The sequence below is a fragment of the Anolis carolinensis genome, chromosome 2 (genome assembly GCF_035594765.1).
Source record: "Anolis carolinensis isolate JA03-04 chromosome 2, rAnoCar3.1.pri, whole genome shotgun sequence".
NCBI lineage: Eukaryota > Metazoa > Chordata > Lepidosauria > Squamata > Dactyloidae > Anolis > Anolis carolinensis.
Genome location: NC_085842.1, coordinates 43,008,227 through 43,028,937, shown reverse-complemented (window position 1 = coordinate 43,028,937; position 20,711 = coordinate 43,008,227). Strand labels below are relative to the sequence as shown.

General features: G+C 39.1%; 1 protein-coding gene across 2 annotated transcripts in view; it reads left to right on the top strand.

Annotated features, from left to right (window-relative positions):
* lrig1 (leucine rich repeats and immunoglobulin like domains 1) overlaps window positions 1-20,711 on the top strand; it is a 174,833-nt gene that overhangs the window by 53,688 nt on the left and 100,434 nt on the right. For both annotated transcript variants that reach the window (XR_010002531.1, XM_008105404.3), the window contains exon 2: window positions 4,719-4,790. Coding sequence is in view for 1 of the 2 variants with exons in the window: in XM_008105404.3 (XP_008103611.1) it covers window positions 4,719-4,790 (72 nt within the window). In the remaining variant the exon portion in view is untranslated. The remainder of the gene's footprint in view (window positions 1-4,718; window positions 4,791-20,711) is intronic.

Here is a 20,711-nt window from a genome sequence, read left to right as displayed (position 1 = left end):
TTGTGTCTTGCCTTCCACTGATACTGAAAAAGTGTGATTTGGCTATGATTACCTTGTGGGTTTCCATGGCTGACAAAGATTTGAACTCTGATATCCAGAGTCATAATCTATTGCTTAAACCACTATACCACATTATCTCTTAAGCAGACAATTACAACTTTCAAATTTATTTATGTTTTTAAAATTATATTAAAATGGCAAAATGGCTCAAATTGTCCAAAATTAACCTCCTGTTATATTGTAAAGTATCTAGTGCACATAAGTTATTTCATCCACAAAATTTAATGGCTGCTCTTTGTTATACTGCTGCAACTAATGGTGTATGGTATAGTCTCCTGATTTCCCACAAAAGTCATGAATTAAAAGTAATGCTGTTATTTGCACTATGCTAAATCTAATCTATAGGTACTTGGAAACCTGTTCATGGAATTTTAAGGGAAAAAAATCTGTGGATGGTTCATTCTGCCACACATTTCCCCCAAAGATGCATCACTTTTGAAATTACTTTGGGGAAATTGACCCCTGTGTCCTATAGTTTCCTGTTTCAGCCTTTATAGATTCATCAAAGTCCTCTTAGACTGTGAACTGGTTGAAATTCAACTGTGGCCTACAGAAAATCTGTACTTTTTGTAAGAAAAGAGTTCTTGCTGGTTTTCCACTACTTACTGGCCCTTCATAAGCAACTCAGTGGTTTTCTTTTCCCTATTCAGGTCCAGTCATGTGTGCATAGTGCTCTGTTTTGCCATGCTAAAGCATCTGCAGAAATTTCTTAGTTTCGGGCGTGGTGCCTATTCAGTGGGCTGTAGGCTAGGCAGCTATCTTTCGACAGATTAGCCAGAGGAATTTCTATTGCAAGATTTTGATTGTTCAAGGCTCTTGGTTCCTTTTGTGTATGCAACGGTGAAAAGTTGTGTTAGGACAAAGACTGACAAAGTGTTTAATGAAAGCCGCATTTGGCATTAACAGGCATTCCTAGGCTTTCTTCCTCTCCTCTTTTGCTGTCACTCTTCTGCCTATTAGTAAAAGGTGCCAAAACGTTTTGCACACAGTGTGCTGAAATGTGCAGTGACAGGTAAATGTTTGCAGGCTAATCAAAGCCTTCAACATGGTGAATAAAACACTGATCATGCTTTGTGTTCTGGATCCTTTTATTTGTAAGAAATGAATGTACAGTTGTCTGGGAGCACCTTGTATTTAATGTACTAGTTGGCTTTAAATGTGTGAAAATTCATGTGGTTTCATGTAATGTCAAGTAAATGAAGAATTGTACTGAAATACTTTGTAGTTTGCTCATTTTGTAAGAATTATTTTTAGTTGAGTTAGTATTATTTCCATTTTACCAAGTTGGTATGTTCATTGCCATAAATGAAACTAAAATCTGAGCCCATATTTCACAGTGTAATACAGTATAAGCCTAGTAATTCATCTCAGTAATTTCAACTGACGCAGAGATAGAACTATTATCCCCATATTTCAAATGCAAGAGGAGAGCTGAAGCTTAGAGGATTATTTTCAAAGGTTCATATCCCAATGACAGTGCTTATACTTTCACATAGAAGGTTCCAGTTTTTCCCATTTTGGGAGTAGGTCTGAGTTAAAATTTGTTTGATAGATGCTGCAGTTTAATTGCCAATAACAGCAGTGTACTGTGTTTAGAGGGGGTGTAAAATTTCTTAAAAGGTTGAAAATTGTCTTTCTGCTAGAGAAGAACCAAACATTTTAGAAAAATAGGAATAAATTCAACCAGTTGTCTGAATCACTACTTTGCATTTCCAATTCAAAACCTTCATAACTTAAAAGGGAGAGGGGAAAACGTCTGCCTTTACAGTTTGATAGGAAGCCACAGTCCAAAGACCTGAAGAAGTTAGTTGATGATTGGCAGTCCTTTCACAGTATACAATTATAGCACTCTGATTTCACTTCAACTGTAATGGTTACATACTGTTGAATCCTGAGATTTGGAGTTTGGTAACAATTTCCACTTGGAGAGGAGAACTCTAGTATTTCACCGAAATATGAACCCCAGAATTCTGTGTCATGCAAACATTGCAGGTAGAGTGTATAGAGTTGTAATTGGGTAGTGTGAAAGGGCCTCTGGTCTCTTGGAGCCTTTCTTTATGAGAGGGAGGGCAGTGGCATATCTACATGAACACTATAAAGTGGGCTGGGCGAGAATCAACCTTGTGTCCACATGCGGGTCAAGGCCATTGCTGACACTTGCATGGTCTCCTATGTGACTTGGAATGAGGAGGGGATCATTCCCATATTTCCCCCCTCCCATCCCTGAGCTGGCATCCTTTCAAAAATCAGCAATGGTGCTCTTGGAAATGATACCCAGGATGGTCAGGAGCTATTTGGAGCTCTGTGACTACTGCAGCAATGGCATCCAGTATGGTAAGGGTTCCCACTGGCTATCTAGCAGGACTGAGCCAAATATGGGCCCACTGGGAGGTCAGGACTCCATCCTTCTGCTGCAATGGGATGAAAGTGGGCAATGAAGCTGCCCTAGTGGAGTATTGCATGTACCAACCCTGGGCTTTCCTGTCTTTGTAGCTTTACCCATGGCTTCCATAAGCTGACTTGACAACACATAGCAAAAGTCATAGTGCTAAGTAAGAACACTGAATGGCTAATTTAAACAGTTGTCTGCCAAAATAGTAAATAAAGAGGTATAAACTATCAAATCACTATCGCTTCAAAAACTAAATTTCAATTCAAGCTAGAAGTGACTTTTAGTCACTTCGGGATCACCCAGAGCACATCATTGTGAAAATTGGGTATTATCCTAGCACAGATGGCTACTTTGGTACTGGGCATGGTGCAAAATGTTTTTAGACCTCAAGGCTCTATCCATTGTTGGCTGGAGACTAGAAGAAACAGGTATTTGCATGACGTTTTATGTGTACACACACTTCTGGAACAACTCAGCATGTGTGTGCACAGACACAGACTACTTATTTGCCCTTTAAATACTTCAGCACATGTTTGTACTCTTCTCAGAATAATAACAGTGTGCTCCAAAACCCAACAGTCTCCTTTGAGATCTTTGTTCATCAGTTATGGTAACATGGATCAAGCAGCAGTATTAAAAGCCAGGGGGCAATGGGGCTGAAGGGGAAAGAGAGTGGGTTCCCGTTAGTCTTTGGACCACACAAGGAGCAGCCAAGAGCCTCATGTTAGGCACCCAATTATAAGTCCAGCTTCTAAGTCAACTAATCAACATGTCATGGGCAGTGTGATGCATTTTTCATTGCAAAGTGGAAGCTCATCTTTAGAAGGGAAATCTTGCTTTTGTACTTTAAAAACAACACTGTAGTTCATTTGAGATGTGTTTGTTTGTCATGCTTGATAAAATATCTTTGTGAAGGCAGAAAGACAAAGTATAGCTGAGGTTCTAACTACTAACTACTGATAAAATATATTGCTTCTGCTTTCTTTGTATCCATCTATGGATCAACACATTGGCAGTTTCTTAGTTGATAAGGTTCTGAAGATAACTAGTTTTATTGTTTATCTCTTAATGTTGCTGCTGGCTTGTTTGTCTAATCCCCAGGTTCTTAGGAGTTTGATTTTTCAAAGCAGTAGTCATGTGGGTCTGTTGCAGCAACACCAACAAACGGTTACGAAACCTTAGGAAAATAACATGCCCAGATAATGAACAAAGTATAAAGTGAAAACAAGTATTCAGGTATTTCATTTGGGTAGCTACTACCAACAAGAGTAGACCTATTGAATTAATAGAGCCCCGGTGGCGAAGTGTGTTAAAGCACTGAGCTGCTGAACTTGCAGACTGAAAGGTCCCAGGTTCAAATCCCGGGAGTGGAGTGAGCACCCGCTGTTAGCTCCAGCTTCTGCCAACCTAGCAGTTCGAAAACATGCCAGTGTGAGTAGATCAATAGGTACCGCTCCGGCGGGAAAGTAACGGCGCTCCATGCAGTCATGCCGGCCACATGACCTGGAGATGTCTATGGACAACACCGGCTCTTCGGCTTAGAAATGGAGATGAGCACCAACCCCCAGAGTCGGTCATGACTGGACTTAACGTCAGGGGAAACCTTTACCTTTTACATAAGTATACACTTTCCTATGTTCCCATAACTCAACAAGTCTATTGAAGTTAGGATTAGCAATTTAATTTAGGCCTGTGTATTTGAACTTCTAAATGTACAAATAGATGTTTAAGATACCAGGGGCATTTCTGCACTATGTACTTAAATTAGTTTCATACCACTTTAATTGTCATGACTCTATTCTATAGAATCATGGGATTTATAGTTTGGCAAAGTACTTAGAATGATCTGTGCATAAACAATAGAGCTCTCAAGCAGAGGATTCCAAATTACAAATCCCAGGCTATATGATGGAGCCATGATAGTTGTAGTGACATAAAATTGACACAACTGTGCGGTGCAGAACACATTAGGGCATTTTAAAAACCTATATGCAATTACGCTCGAGTATTGAGATTATAACATGATGATAACAGCTGTCTCCAGTTTCTCTAGAAGGGCCAGTATACAAACATCATATGTCTGTATTAAACTGTGTGTGACATGTATTAATATTTGTTTTTATTTTCTTTTTGCACACATACTCATGTTATAATTCCCCTTATAAAATGCTGACTATCTTGCAATCTCCTAATAATAAAGACTGCCAAATTCTGCTGAGTCCAGTGCCTGTCTCATGCTGATCCCACTGTCTCTTATTTTTAACAGAAACCTGAGCCACAACAAGTTGACAGAGATTGATCCTTCTGCATTTGCAAAGCTGCCAAACCTACAGGAGGTGTAAGTACTTCTCTCAAAAGGGTTTTAATCTTAGTTTCTCTCCATTTCACTTCCATTCTGGCTGGGATGGCTATAGGAAAATGTATTCAGTTTCCCATGGCGTGTTCCCATTTTATTGCTAACTTGCATTAGCACATTAAATCTGAGCAACTGTTTTTCTTTCATATGCTACCTGTGTGCTTTTCCTTAAAAAATTTAAACACTCAATTAGTAGAATACAACATCTCAATTAAACTACAGTATACTTATTGGAAATCATTGATGTTTGACTGCTCCTTTGTCTCAGTCGCTCTGCCTCTGTACTTCCTATTTGGAATTAGAGCCAGAATAGTTCAGGTAAGCACACCTGCCACCATGGATACATTTTCTTCTAGCAATGAGGAGTTGGTTCAGCTGTGACACCTGATGCCAGCCTTGCCTAATTTCTCAGGAAACAAAGGTGCAGTGTATTGTACTGCAAATACTTAATTTGTGCCCCTCCTACTTTTTCTTTGCTAGCTGGACAGACCCAATTGAGATTTTAGCTACAACAGTTTGAGGAGTAATTGGTTTGAACTGGTTGTGATAGCTCAACAAATTTTTGTCACTCTCTAGCTGTGTTTCTGTGGAACTATGCCGTTAATAAGCAATTTCTACTATTCCTTCATGATACTGACCCTAATGTTTTTATAGTATTTTCATGAACTCAGTATTTTAATAATTTATGTTGAACAGAAGGGGCAAAAGTACATGTTTGGGAAATTCCTTTTCCCATAGTGCAACCCCTCCTGTTCAAACAGCTCCACTGGCTGCCGATACATTTCTGGTCCTAATTCAAGGTGCAGGTTATCACCTATAAAGCCCTAAACAGTTTGGGACCTGCCTATCTTTGCGATCGCATCTTCCCCTATAAACCTGCACAATCTTTAAGATCTTCAGGGGAGGCTCTCCTCTTGCTCCCACCTTCGTCACAAGCATGACTGGTGGGAACGGGAGAGAGGACCTTCTCTTTGGTGGCCCCCTGGCTCTGGAACTCTCTCCCCAGAAAGATCACACTGACACCTACCTTGTCCATCTTCAGCAAAGAGCTAAAAATATGGATGTTCCACTGTGCTTTTGATTAGACAATTCTCCAGAAAACCTTGGCTCTAGCAATGATCCAAATCCTAGTTTTTGTATTCTACTACTGTTTTCTACCCACAATTATAGTGTGCTACTTATATTGCCCTCTATTCCTCATTTTTCCCATTTGACATCTGCACTTTATCCATCAGCCCTGTCCTCGCAACTGATTCTCACTACCCCGCCCGCCCAGCCCAGAAACTTTACTATTTTAGGTCACTGGTTGTTGTTGATGGCTATTTTATATTGTGTTATATTGTTTTTTATTTTGTATTGTTTTATAATGCTGTTATTTGAATTTTAATATGTTACATTTACACTATGTTGTTGGGCTTCCCCATGTGAGACACATCGGGGAGATGGAGGCGGGATACAAAAATAAAATTATTATTATTATAGTACCTCCCATAATGACTCAAACAAAAAAACAGAAATAACCCATCAAGATATACAAGTACACAGCTGAGAGTAAGACTGAAAACTTGAGTTTCAGCGCCGCAGCTGAAATGTCTGAGTGAATAATAATAATTGTTAAACAGTCTTGCTACTGAAGTGATACATAGTACCAAGAAAGGCCTTGGAAGACCAGAAGAAAAGAATCTCAATCTCTGGGCAGGCACATGTAAGAGAGGAGTCTATAGCCATGCCTGGACATAACACTGAAATCAAAGTTTGGCATAATGTAAATAAACTTTTGACTTGTGAGCTTGCTCCTCCCTATCCTGCTTCAGCCTGGAAGAGATTTGAACCAATTGCTACTGTTTTCAGCTAACCATTATTTGTTATCAGGCATACACTTGAACAAACTGATTATTTTAAATTGTGGTTTAGGGAAACAAGGTTATATCAAACCATATTTTTGATCCTGGCATGTTTTCCTAAATTATTGTCAAAACTGACCACATTCTGGCTTCCAGTATAACAGAGAAGCATGGTCAATTGAAAAAAAATGAGGCCATCACATTTTAACTTTTCTGCAGTGTTAGAAGGAAGTGGGGCATTTTGCATGTATTGCTAAATTAGTGCAAAGATGTTAACTGTGTGAGGGCTAGGGGGCTAGAGGTCAATTCTTTTTCTCAGACTCCCCCATAGGCTGCACTCCTCCTACAAGAAGCAAATCATTATGTTCCTTTACTGATCTCCAAACAGTCCCAAGAAGTGAAAGCGCCACTCTTCTTGTGGCACATAGAGTTGTAGGAGAATCTTTGGTGCTTGTTCAAGTGGGATGAGAATATTTTTGCGTGTTTTTGTGCATTTGGGGGAGGGGCTCTCTGAGCAATTTTAGGACAAAAATTGCCTACACTCTGTGAAGGTTTGTTTTGGACAATTCTTTTTACATGGTTGAGGGGCTTGGGAAAACAGCAGAGAGGCAGGAGTTTCAGGGGGCACATGTGGCCTAGCAAAAGGGGGGGGGGTGTCAGGGGGCACATGTAGCCTAGCAAGCACACTTTTTCAACCCTGCTTTAGCCCAAGATTATCGGTATTAATAATATGAAAGCAACTTTTATTGACTTTAAAATGACCTAAGAACCAGTAAGCTTGGTTTATAATTGCTGAGATGTATACCATATGCCCCAGTGGCGGTGTTAAAACACTGAGCTGCTGAACTTGCAGACCGAAAGGTCCCAGGTTCAAATCCCGGGAGCAGAGTGAGCGCCTGCTGTTAGCTCCAGCTTCTGCCAGCCTAGCAGTTCGAAAATATGCCAATGTGAGTAGATCAATAGATACCGCTCCGGCGGGAAGGTAACGGCGCTCCATGCAGTCATGCTGGCCACATGACCTGGAGATGTCTATGGACAACACCGGCTCTTCGGCTTAGAAATGGAGATGAGCACCAACCCCCCAGAGTCAGACATGACTGGACTTAATGTCAAGGGAAACCTTTACCTTTACTATAACATATGCCTGCACAATCCCTCTTGGTAAACTCAATAAGGTATTTTGTTATCATTATAGTACTTTCTGAACCATCTTCAAAGACACTCCATGTAAAATCCGTCATAGTAAACCAGATTAGACAGTATAAGCGTACCCCAATTAACAAAGCATCTGACAAAGAAGCACCTTTTTACCAAAACATTTAAAGTCCCTCTGACCTTCTTCTGTCTAGCTCAGTGGTTCTCAACCTGTGATCCCCAGATGTATTTGGCCTACAACTCCCAGAAATCCCAGCCAGTTTACCAACTGTTAGGATTTCTGGGAGTTGAAGGCCAAAACATCGGGGGATCCCAAGTTGAGAACCACTGGTCTAGCTGGGGTTTTTTTCTCTTGGGAGGATGGTGGATTGCTGGAGAAATGCAGTTATTCTGAATCAAGTTGTCTACAGTAAACCGTGTAATAGGCAAAACCTCTGGAGGGAAAAAGCAATATTCTCTACTAGCCAATCATGGTGTGTCAGTCTACAACAGGAAGGGTAAAGAATAGGTGACTCTAGAATCCCTTACTGACCATGCAAGGCACAGCAAAATAGGGAAAATGGTGGGGGGGGGGGAGGATTAAAATGGATAGCATAGGAAAAGTACAATTTAATAAAAAGAAAAAAAACAAATTCCTATATATATCGTGGAGGAAACCTTCACAATGGTCTCTAGAAGGTTTGCAATGTTTTTGTTTGCTTACAAAGGGTTATCTATTATGGATAGTTAGTTTTCTAATAAAGACTTTGTTGAAACATGCTGAACTGCCTCCACCTCTATAATCACCATGTTATAGGAACCTGTCTTTTTCTTTCCTTGTTATTTTTGCCTCTTTTATGAAATGTTTTGTTAAAGAAATCATGTCCAGGAACACATCTGAGGTGTACCTATACTGTAGAGCATGAATGGCTGTACCAGTCTAGCAGATGCCATGGATCGGGTATTAGCCATAGCTATAAAAAGATGCTTTTTTGGCATTGAACATGTAGGCCTCTAAAAATAGAATCACACCTCATAGCTCCAAATCTGAGTGGCAATTTAATGAGAAAGCACTTTTCCCCTGCATTGACTTAAAGTGTCTAAAGCTCTTAAGAGTTTATTGTAGTCTGGAGTATGGGGAAGATCCTACTGTCATGGCACACACTTCCTAATCAGTTTCTTATTCCAAAATATTGTACAATCTTTGAGGCTTTTTCCACAGCCTTTCTTTTTTTCCAGATTCTTTTCTTTTCTTTCCTCCCTCCCTGTTGAAAATATTTCTTATCTTCATGGTTTGCTTTTTTCGTCCATTGAGTACGCATAGTTTTCATGGCATGATTGGGGGGGCGGTGTTACCTTTTGTTCTGCATATCTGCGAGTTCTCCCAAAACATGCAAAAACATTAGTAACAAATGTCTGTCCAAAAGGAAAAAAATGTGAAGAAAGGAAAATAAAATGTAAATCTTTATTTCTCAAATTGGCTTCAGTATTCCTGCTTTCAGACTGATATGGGAGACTGCAAAGTTCTGAGAAAAGATGATGGCCACAGATTAGAGGCCTTTGCCCACACTCGGCTCACAGTGGGAAACAAAGCACTGTTCACGTAGAGGCTTTCCACATAAAGGGTTCCCTATTTGGTTTGACTGGGTTCGTGTTCTTTTGTATGTACACAGTTGCTGCATTTTCTGGAGTAGAACAGAGCATAAATGGAATTTCTGCATGTGAGGCCTTGTTCAGTTAAGAAAAAAGAGAGAAATACATGATTTTTGAAGTAATAATGCATAAGTTCTACTATTTCACATACTCCCATTGTTGTAAATATATACATTTTAGTTGGATAAATGAGTTAAAGGAGTAGTTTCTTCCTATATTGATTGATTTTTCTGTCAATTTTCCAGACAAACCTTTTCTTCATTTTATGTGGTCTTCAAATATGAAAGGCAGAGTGATTTGTGTAAAAACATGCTTAAATTGATTTGTGTTTTGTGTGAAGAAATGAAAAGTATGCCATTTGCAATTAAAATGTCATAAAATAGTGCATTTGCATTTAATGTTAATGGTTCAAAGAATGTCAGGCTAAATGGTAGGCCCTCATACATTTTCAGCTCACCAAATCTGGCCATTTTTGCAAAATGTTTGGACACCCATGGTTAATATAATCCGTTCTCTGCCATGCACACAATGTTCATATAATTTATATCCCACCCCTCCGCATATACATGGCTCCTAAAAAGGATCACTTAATCACAATCATAAAGTAGCGCAGACTTGTAAAAAGTCTTTTAACACATTTATCCAACTACAGCAGTTGGAGTATGTGAAACAGTAGAACATATGCTTTATTACTTCAAAAATTGTGCATTTCTCTCCTTCATTTCTTTATTGAACAAGGCTCATGTGCAGAAATATTATCTAAATCACTCTGCCTTTCATATTCAAAGACCACATAAAATGAAAAAAAAAGTCTGTCTAGAAAAATAACTTGCGGAAAAATTAATAATATTTAGGCTCATTTGAAACATTACATACTGTTTACTATTAAATGCTCACTGTAAACACAGTTATTTTATTCAGAAGTGCAAAACGTTAAGGGCCATATGAATCAGTGTATCACTCGTTCTTTCATTTTTCAATTGACCATCAAAAATATGAAAAAATGTTACTTAATTTTGAATATCAAAAATGAAAAAGGCCATGTTTTTCATTATTTCGTTATTTAGGCAGACAACTATTGTTTCACATTTCAGTGAAAAAATACTCTATTTCCACTTGTCCTGTCACCTTAACTCATATGATTTTAAGGATCATCTTAAAATGATTATAGGATAAGGTGACAGCAGCATTTTAGAGGGGAGTGAGAGAGAAACAGAAGGAGAGAAGAAAAACAACAACAGTAATTCAATTGTGGAGCTTTTTTCCAAGAGGTACCAAATCCACCTGAACACATTTTAGAGGAATTTTTTTAAAAAAAGGTGTTAAGGATATGCATTCTTTTGCCATAAAATTCAACTTTCCAAACCCTGTATCAAAGTTGAGCGATTAATTTTGATAGTTTTGATTTGTACATAATATTCTACTCCTAGCTAACAATATGCTGTCATCTAGAACTCATTTTACATTATTTGGGGGGGGGGGGGGGATTTGATACATTTTGGAAATAAACTCTACAATTGATAATAGCGTTGAAATTCAGTGTTTAAAAATAAAATTCTTTTCTTTCATATACATAAACTAGAACAGAATGTCAATATTTCTGTGATTAATGTGCCCTCAAATTGAATTTAACTTAAGGCGACTCTTTCATAGGATCTTCTCTTCTTTTTTTTTGCATATTCCATCCTTTGTTAATTTAAAAAATATTTCCAATACAAACGAATCAGTGAATATAGGAACACAAGGTAAAACTAAATCAGTGGCAGTCCTTATTACTCCCCTCTCCTACACATCCTAGGGGCCTGCAGGTTATGCATGAGTGAGAGGTGGATTTTGGAGATATTAGGATGCATATTTGTCTTTTGTTATTCGAATTCCAAAAAAAATAATGTTCAAATGCTTTAACTATTTGATCACATCAACTGGATTCTCAATCTTCTTGACAACTTTCATTTAGGTTTGTCATTTTAAAAAAAAAAAGTTTGCTTCATCTTATTCCACAGACAGTTTCTGAATCTCTTGATGTTTCTGTTATAATCAGCATTTTGTGTGTTATTCGAGTAACTTCCTAAACAGTGTGTGTGTGTCCTGTGTCTCAAGTCACCCAGTGAATTTCCATGGTGGACTGGGTTTCAAACATTGTTTTTTCTCAGAGCCCTAGTTCAACACTCAAGACACTACAGCACACTGGTTAATGTGTTTTAATGCATCTCTGCAACTGTCTCAGAAGTCAATCACATTTGGACTGCTACCCTTCACCCTATTGTATCAGGTGAGATGGAACATATAGCTTGCCATATAGATCATTCATGGTTCACAATGAACCAGACATTTCCGGTTTGTGTCTCCATGCTTTCCATCATAATGTCAAACCAGCTCTCTTATGTAAACCATAATTTTTTTCCTTCTTAAATAGTGTCCACAGATAGTGTTTGTACAAGGCTGTGTTGCCACTGTAGCTGGATGATAAGTGAAGCATCTAGGACCTCTTATAGAAAATCATAGTGCTATTACATCTTCCACATCTCCTTGTGAATGGCATCTCTTGGATAATGTTTGTGATGTAATGTTATGATGTTCGTGCATGGGTGGTAAGCCACTCACACAATGTGATGATTTCATAATAAGGGTTTCCTAACAATATAACAAGAGCTGTACTAAAAGGCATATGCAGTCTAGCATTGTTTTGCCACTGTGGCCATCTAGTTGTCACTGGCAAACCCACAAACATGTCAGAGCTCAATGGCGCCCAAGAGTCGTTTTGTCTAACTGCTCCAGGCCTGTTGCTGGCTCAGGACTCTGTGCTAAAGGAAAAAAGTAATAGTTTGCACAACCACTTTTCTGAATCACTTGATGTTTTTGTTATCATTTTGTGTGTTATTTGAGTAACTGAGTAAAAATGCATGGATTAGATTGATCTCACTGAAGTTGTGAGGGCTCACATATGAGACTTGGGGGATGCTTGTACTTCATATTTTGATTTCCATTTCTTCACATCATTTCTGTTTCACTACTCCATGAATAGTTCACACCTGTACACAAAGTGCCCTCTCTTTTTGGAGCTATGCCCAGCCAATTTCTCCAACCATGATAGCACCTGTCTGTGCTTGTTCCTTAGCTGCTACTCTAATACCAGAGATCAGTCATGACTAGTAGACATTGTTTATTTTTTCAATTAAATATAGGTATTTATACACATTAATAAAAAATCCTCTCCCCCCCCCCCCCCATTTATTTGTCAAATGCCATTTTAAAGCCATCCAGATTGGTGACATTGCTCTAATTTGTAAGGAATTCTGGTGCTTGAATGTTTGAGGTCTCCTTATCTATTTTTCTGGTTTGTACTTATCTGTCTTTAGTTTCCAAACATATGTCTGCACTAGAGGAGGAGAAAACTGCCTCTGTGGTTTCTATAATTTGCAGATTTTTATATTAAAAAAAGGTTGTAGCTTTTCCTCACAGTGAAGTTGTTTTAGCCCTCCATTTATTTGTGATGTCTTTTTTTCATGTTGGGGATCACTGAATATGTCCCAAAATTGGAGAATTGGTATTATGTTTCACACAACATAATTATAGCTCTACGATTCCACTTCAACTGTCCTATTTCCAATCAAGGGAATTCTGGGACTGGCCGTTGAAGTGGCATTTGGAATTCTCAGTGAAGGGTTCCAAGACCTCAGCAAAATAATAACCCCCTAATTCCATAGGATGTTGCCATGGCAACACATTGTACCTAGATACCCAGAAGGCACCAAATCTTTATCTGATCTTGAAAGCTAAGCAGTACTTGGATGAGAGAGAGAGCCAATCAATACCAGTTCTAGGCTATATTTCATTGGAAGGAACTGGCAAAATTACTTCTTGAGCTTTCCTTTCCTTGCCTAGAAATATATCCACACTGTAGAATTAATGCAATTTGAAACCACTTTCATTGCCATGACTCAGTGATATAGTATCCTAGAAGTTGTAGTTTGGTGAGGCACCAGCACTTTTTGACAGAGACAACTAAAGACCTTGTAAAACTACAATTCCTATGGTTCTATAGCATTGAGCTATGGCAGTTAAAGTGGGGTCAAGACGTATTAATTCTACAGTTTAGATGCACCCTATGAAAACCCTGTGAAATGCATGGGGTCACCATAAATTGTCAGATGAGTTGAGGTCATCCACACATAGTTCATGTTGTATACAGCACATAGATGTTGGGCAAGGAACCCATACTCCTAATGTCTTTTCAGGCATTGTATTTTGTTCTATAGAAAAACTGATATATGAAGTGTATACATCTAAATATATGAGATCCTACTACTATTTTCATGAGAAAGAAGTGGTAAGGTTTGTTTGCCAAACATCTTTTAAAAAAAAAAAAAAATTCCAAGTGCCTTTTAGTGAATCCCAAGAGAACTGAGCTATTTTTGAGTAGGATCCATTTCAACATGACATTAGCCTGGCAACTGGGCTGTAAATATTTTATATTGAGTGGCATTCGCTTCTCCTCACCACACAAAGTAGTATGATCAAAGGATAGAAAAGGAGTTTTCAACCAGAGTGCTCACCTTTGCTTGCTTTCAAGGGAAGCTCTAGATCAAATGCCTGAATACCTTACCCAACAGAAACTAGCTACTACCTTTATTTACTGGAGTTTAATGTGCCATTGAATCAAATGTGCACCTCAGTTTCCAAAACCTTGAAACCAAAAAATTGTATTTGCTGCTGAATGTAATGTGCAGCAGCAAAAAGTGCACTCTTTGTAATTTGGTTAAAAAGGTATGCATTACAGTTGCTGCATGCTTAGAATTCTTTCTTTAGAAACAAAAGTGTTAGAGCACCAAAGCTTCCAGCAATGGAAAAGAAAACCTTGGGATACATTTATGGTGTAGGATGAATCTACTTTAATTGCCTTGATTCAATGCTGTGGAATCATGATGGCTGTAGTTTTACAAGGTCTTTCACTTTCTCTACCAAAGGATGGTGATGCCTCTCCAAACTACTAATTTCAGGACACCATAGCATTGAGCCCTGGCTATTAAATTAAAGATGATGTCCCTCAAAGAGTAGCTCCAGGTGCAGCTTCTGAAGCAGCCTCCCCTTTTGTTGGGGCTCATCACTAAATTACCGTATTACGTGAATCTTATGTGCACTTTAAGTATGGCAAAGTAATTTAGCCAAAAAAGGTGAGCATTAGATTTGAGTAAATAGGAGTAATATCTTTCAGAAATAAAATAAAAAAACAAGAACTAGTTGCTCAAATTTTTAATTTTGATTGTGTTTTGGACCTTTCTTTTTTTCAGATTGTTGTTGGAAAGTACCAGATGTTGATAATTAAAACAGGATTCCTGTGCTCTGTTGCAGCTAAGGTATCTTTTGCTGCCATAGTAAGGGGAAAACCTTTACAAATGAAACATTAGTCAGAATCAGAAATAATTCATGCTCTGACATTTTAAATGGAACTTCTCTACAAGTAGATTTATTTTTTCTTTTTGATTGCATTGTGTGGCGCCCTCTGTTTATAAAAAGAATGAGAAAGACTCCATAGAAGAGAGGAACGTTATGTGCACAGTGTGTCAAGATTAACCCACAAGAGATAGTTTGACTGGTGACAATCTAGAATCGTAGAATCATAGAATCTTAGAGTTGGAAGAGACCTCGCGGGCCATCCAGTCCAACCCCCTGCAAGAAGCAGGAAAATCTCATTCAAATCACCTCCGACAGATGGTCATCCAGCCTCTGCTTAAAAGTCTCCAAAGAAGGAGCCTCCACCACAGTCCGGGGCAGAGAGTTCCACTGCCAAACAGCTCTCACAGTGAGGAAGTTCTTCCTGATGTTCAGGTGGAATCTCCTTTCCTGTAGTTTAAAGCCATTGTTCCGGGTCCTAGTCTGCAGGGCAGCAGCAAACAAGCTCGCTCCCTCCTCCCTATGACTTCCCCATACATATTTATACATGGCTATCATGTCTCCTCTCAGCCTTCTCTTCTGCAGGCTAAACATAAACAGTTCTTTAAGCTGCTCCTCATAGGGCTTGTTCTTCAGACCCTTGATCATTTTAGTCGCCCTCCTCTGGATGCTTTCCAGCTTGTCAACATCTCCCTTCAACTGCGGTGCCCAGAATTGGACACAGTATTCCAGGTGTGGCCTGACCAAGGCAGAATAGAGGGGTAGCATGACTTCCCTGGATCTAGACACTATACCCCTATTTATGCAAGCCAAAATCTCATTGGCTTTTTTGCCACCACATCACATTGTAGGCTCATGTTTAACTTGTTGTCCACGGGGACTCCAGGGTCCTTTTCACACAAACTGCTGTTGAGCCAGGCATCTTCCCCCATTCTGTATCTTTGAATTTCGTTTTTTCTGCCTAAGTGAAGTGTCTTGCATTTGTCCCTGTTGAACTTCATTTTGTTAGTTTCGGCCCATCTCTCTAATCTGTCAAGATCATTTTGAATTCTACTCCTGTCTTTTGGAGTGTTAGCTATCCCTCCCAGTTTGGTGTCGTCTGCAAACTTGATGATCATGCCTTCTAACCCTTTGTCTAAGTTGTTAATAATTCGTCTATGCAGAATCTATTGTCTGCAAAATATTCTTCAAGTTATTTATAAGAAGTGGGACTGCTATTCAAGCCACTCATTCCTTCTGATGTGGGAATGGTGATTCTTGAAGCACTTTGACTTAGAATACTTGCTGAAATTAGTCATGCCTCAAAATCCATGTTGCTCTTATGCCCTGAATTTTAGGACACTCATTGAAATAAAATAAATGGACTTAAATTAGTTGTGACTAACAAGTTCTATTCATTTCATTGGGTCTCCTCTAAGTTGGATTTTAGCTAGACGTAGGCAAAACAAACAACCTGGGGGGAATTGGATTTTGATGCAATTTTAAAGAAATCAGGGGAAACTAGTTGCATTTTCCTTACACATTTTGTTGATTTTTCCTCTCTGTGTGTTTTATTTAAATCCAGATAAATAACTAAAACTTAAATCCATCTAAATAAGTAAATAGTTTTAAATGTGTCCTCTTCTAAAAACATCAAGAGTAAATAAATGACTTTTAAATTTATTTATTTGAATTAGAATCACTGTCATGTTCTGAAGCAGGAAGTAGCAATCTTTGACCTGATTTCCTCTCTCCCCCCCCCCCCCCCCCCCATTTAATTGCTAGTGTTAGAGTGAAGGCTGAGCAAAAAGGCCAGGAAATTAGGCAGTTTTCAAGTTGCCAGACAAGCAACTGTTATTATGGTAATTAATTGACTAATTCAACATACAAACAAGGGCTCTTTAAACCAAGAAGGGAGCATGCTCTGTGACCCAGATCAGCTTTCACCCAGGGCCAGAATTCAGACATTATGCAATGGAGAGACTGTGCTTCTGAACCTGATAGCATAGCAGTGGGACAGAAAGTAGTAAAGCTTCATTATTAACACGCACACACACACACACACACCTGCATTTTTCTCTTTAGAAAAGAATTGCCTGTTGAAATATCCAGTCTTTTGCTGCACACTTTAGACCTTGCTAGGGTTTTTTAAAATGCAGATTTTTTTAGAGTTCTGTTTTCGGTAATGAAAATTAAATATTGGTAGCATGTGTTTTGATGTTGCAATGATCCAGGGTTTTATTGAAATTCTGGCATATTGTAAATGAGGTAGCAGGCTGGTTCCTACTGCTCTGGTTGCTCCTGTGCAGGTTAGGAGCAACTAAAGAAAGCACACAGTTTATTTTCTTAATATGATATCCAAACAAGAACCCTGTCTTCTTTCCATCCTCTGAAAATCTGGGACAACAACCTACAATTTATTGTTCCTTTAGTTCCCTGGCTTGTTGAGGGAGAAACAAACCAGAATGCTGGGTTCCTATGTTACAATAAGCAAATTATAGCAGGGAGTGAGGATGGTTTGTTATATGCTCCTGTTTGGAGTCAGAACAGTCAGGCAAAGTTTATCTATATACTGCAAACAAACAATAAGACAAGGTTCTCCATGACATGTGACCCCACAGTTCCTTCTCTCCTTTACCTAAGGTGTGAAATATTTGATGCCTTTATTTTTCAGAAGTGTTGTTTCTGTTTATTTTTCTAAGTCAAAAATGGTGACTGCTGCTGCAGTGGTTACAGGGGCAATTTCCCACAAAACTGAGTTCCAAGGCTAGGTCTGTCACACAGGCTGTTAGCGCAGGGTTAAGAATGGTTCTTGTTAAGTCCTTTGCCACAATGTTGTGTGCCATTCTTGTATTGTCACCAAAACAGCAACAGGACAACCACTTGGAGGTAGGCCAGCCACTAATCAGCAACACTTGATCTCTTGACTTGAATGAGGTCAGAGATAAAGACACACTAGTTCTATATAGATGTCTCTGTGAAAGACACATAAACCTAAAGTGAAAAAGTTCTCTTTTAATAATGTTTTAAAAATAATACTGTTATTTAATTATTTTAAAACCTTTGTAACTGCATGTTTTAGCTAATTTTTAAAACAATATTATAAGCCGCCTTACATTTTATTTTAGGAGAAAGGCAAGATATAAATTCAATAAAAATAATAAATAAAGTATTTGAATTATATCCCCTTCTTCGTTTTTGGAGAGTAGGCCGTACCTCAGTGGAATGCTTCTGGAAGATGGCCATACAGCCCGGAAAACTCACAGCAACCCGTAGAACACATACTTTGGCTGAAAAACAGTCCTTACTGATTTCTTCTGCCTGAGATCCCAAAGAGCTGTTTCCAGGTTGAGGAGCTAGTACTGCACTTGGTGGATCATCAGTTTCAAGTGATATACTGCATAGTGATACCTTGACTTTAATTCATTCTGTGACTGAGCTCTTAACTCAAAACGTTTTTTATCTCAAAGCGAATTTTTCCCATCAAATGCTATTGATCTGTTCTGGCCCCCAATCCCCCCCCCCATTTTTGTTAAATGATTTTAAATAAGAAAATGTACTTTATAAATAACAAAGAATGTATAAATGTACATTCACATGGAACATAAAAAAAATTAAAATGGTGGAAGCACAAAGTTGTGGCAAGAAAGCACAACAAAATGTGTGTTGGCCAAGCAAGGCATGAAACAATCTTATATATATAAATGAGTTCTGACATCGCAACGATGCACTAAACAGCATAACTACACACCCCCAATCTCAAAAACTGGCAAAAAAACCCAAAATCCCTGCCGCAAGGCCAAGACAACACAATTAAACAAAAACCACAATCAGAACGCCAAAAAGGGCCAAAAACCACAACAGGCCATGTGCACGTGCATCAACACACAATCCTTTCAACCCTTCCCGCACGCGCACACACACACATAGTCCTCGCCCGTGTGCTCACCTTCGCCAACTTTCCTAGCTCTGGTTTGGGGTGGATTTCCCAGGCTGCCTGCCCATGTTCAAGAAGCATTCTCTCCTGATGTTTCACCCACATGTTTCTATGTCAAGTATCCAGAGGTTGTGAAGTGTGTTGGAAACTATGCTACTGGGATTTTTATATATGTGTAATAATGTCCAGGGTGAAGGAAAGGACTTTTCTCTTGAATGTTATAATTGCTCCACTTGATTAGCATTGAATACCCTTGCAGGTTCAAACCCTGGCTGCATCCTGCCTGGAAAATCCTTTCTGGGGACATGTAAGCTGGCCCTCTGATTCTCTCCTCACATTTCGCCCACATCTATGTCAGGTATCCAGAGGTTATGAGGTCTATTGGAAACTAGGCAAGTAGGGGTTTATACATATGTGCAGTAATGTCCAGGGTGGAGGAAACCACTTTTGTCTTCAATGATATAATTGGTCACCTTGATTACCATTGAATAGCCTTGCAGCTTCAAAGCCTAGCTGCATCCTACCTGGGGAAATCCTTTGTTGGGAGATGGAAGCTGGCCCTATGGAATCCCCGGTGGCGTAACCGGTTAAACCCTTATGACTTGAAGGTTACCTTCCTCTTCCCATGAATCCAATCCGACAAGACCACAGATAAGCTCCTGCTATCACCTCCACCTCCATGCGGGGACATGAGAAAACCCTCCCACAAGGATGGTAAAAAATATCAAAATATCCGAGCAACATCCCCCAGGCAACGTCCTTCCAGATGGCCAATTCTCTGCCCAACAAAACATTCCCACAGCCACAGCAACGCGTGGCCAGGCACAGCTAGTACACTATAAAGATCAACTTTAAAATGGTAGAAGCACAATGTTGCGGCATATTCGTAGAAGCTCAAAGCACAAACTCAAAGCACATTTTCCTTATACTGTACACCTTCCAGCCTCCCTCCCTCTCTTGCTCTCTCTGCCTCCCTCTTCTCATGAAGCCTAACAGTTCTTTCTCTCTCCTGGACTTAATTGTCCCCCAACCTTGAGTTTGTGGTGCTGTGAAACTATGTAAAACTGTTGTGGGCATCACACAAAAAGTCTGCTGTGGGCTATAGTTGGTCATAAAATGACTTGCTTCACAGGCTTTCTCGATGGTTATTCAATCTTATCATCTCCCTTCAGTCCTTTCTCACTCATGCCATAGACACAAAAGAAATCCCACCTAATTGCGGTGAGCAACAGGTTGACTCCTACCCATAAAAGAAGTGCTTTATACTGCAGCCATTTTGTAAATAGTATGTGGTCAACCTTAGGCAAGTCACATTCTGTGAGCCTCAGAGGAGGGCAATGGCAAACCCTCTCTGAACATAATCGTTAAAGGAAGATTTCTCTTGGAGTCACCATAACTCAGAGTTTACTTGAAGGCAAACACCATCTGAATGTGTCTAGGAGTTTGAAACAAATTGGAATCATTTTGTGTGGCCAAAATGGAGTAGATCTTGGAAAATGTTTATTTATTTCATTTATACCCTGCCTTTCTCACTCCGCAGGGAACTCAAGGCGGCTTACAAACTCCTACAAAAATTCAATGCCAAATAAAAACATAACAATAAAAACGTACCCCATCAAACAATTAAAACACATGAGCAAATAAAGTACATAAGGCAATAAAACCAGATTAAAAACATATAAAATGCCACGTCTTAGTTCATACGTATTGATTAATCCATAATCCTTAATCAGATTATTCCAAAGTTACTCTTTTGGAATGCAGTTTGGCCACACTGTCTGAAGTATTCTGGAAGTTGTAGTCCAAAATGAAACTTTCCTAAGCTCAGAATAGAATGCCATGAAGTGGGGGAAAGAAAACGGTTAAAGAGGGCATAAAAATGGTAGAGGATTAAAGTGGTAGGTAAGGGAAGGATGTTATCATTCAAGAATGGATGTGGCAAATGTACAACGTGCAAATTAT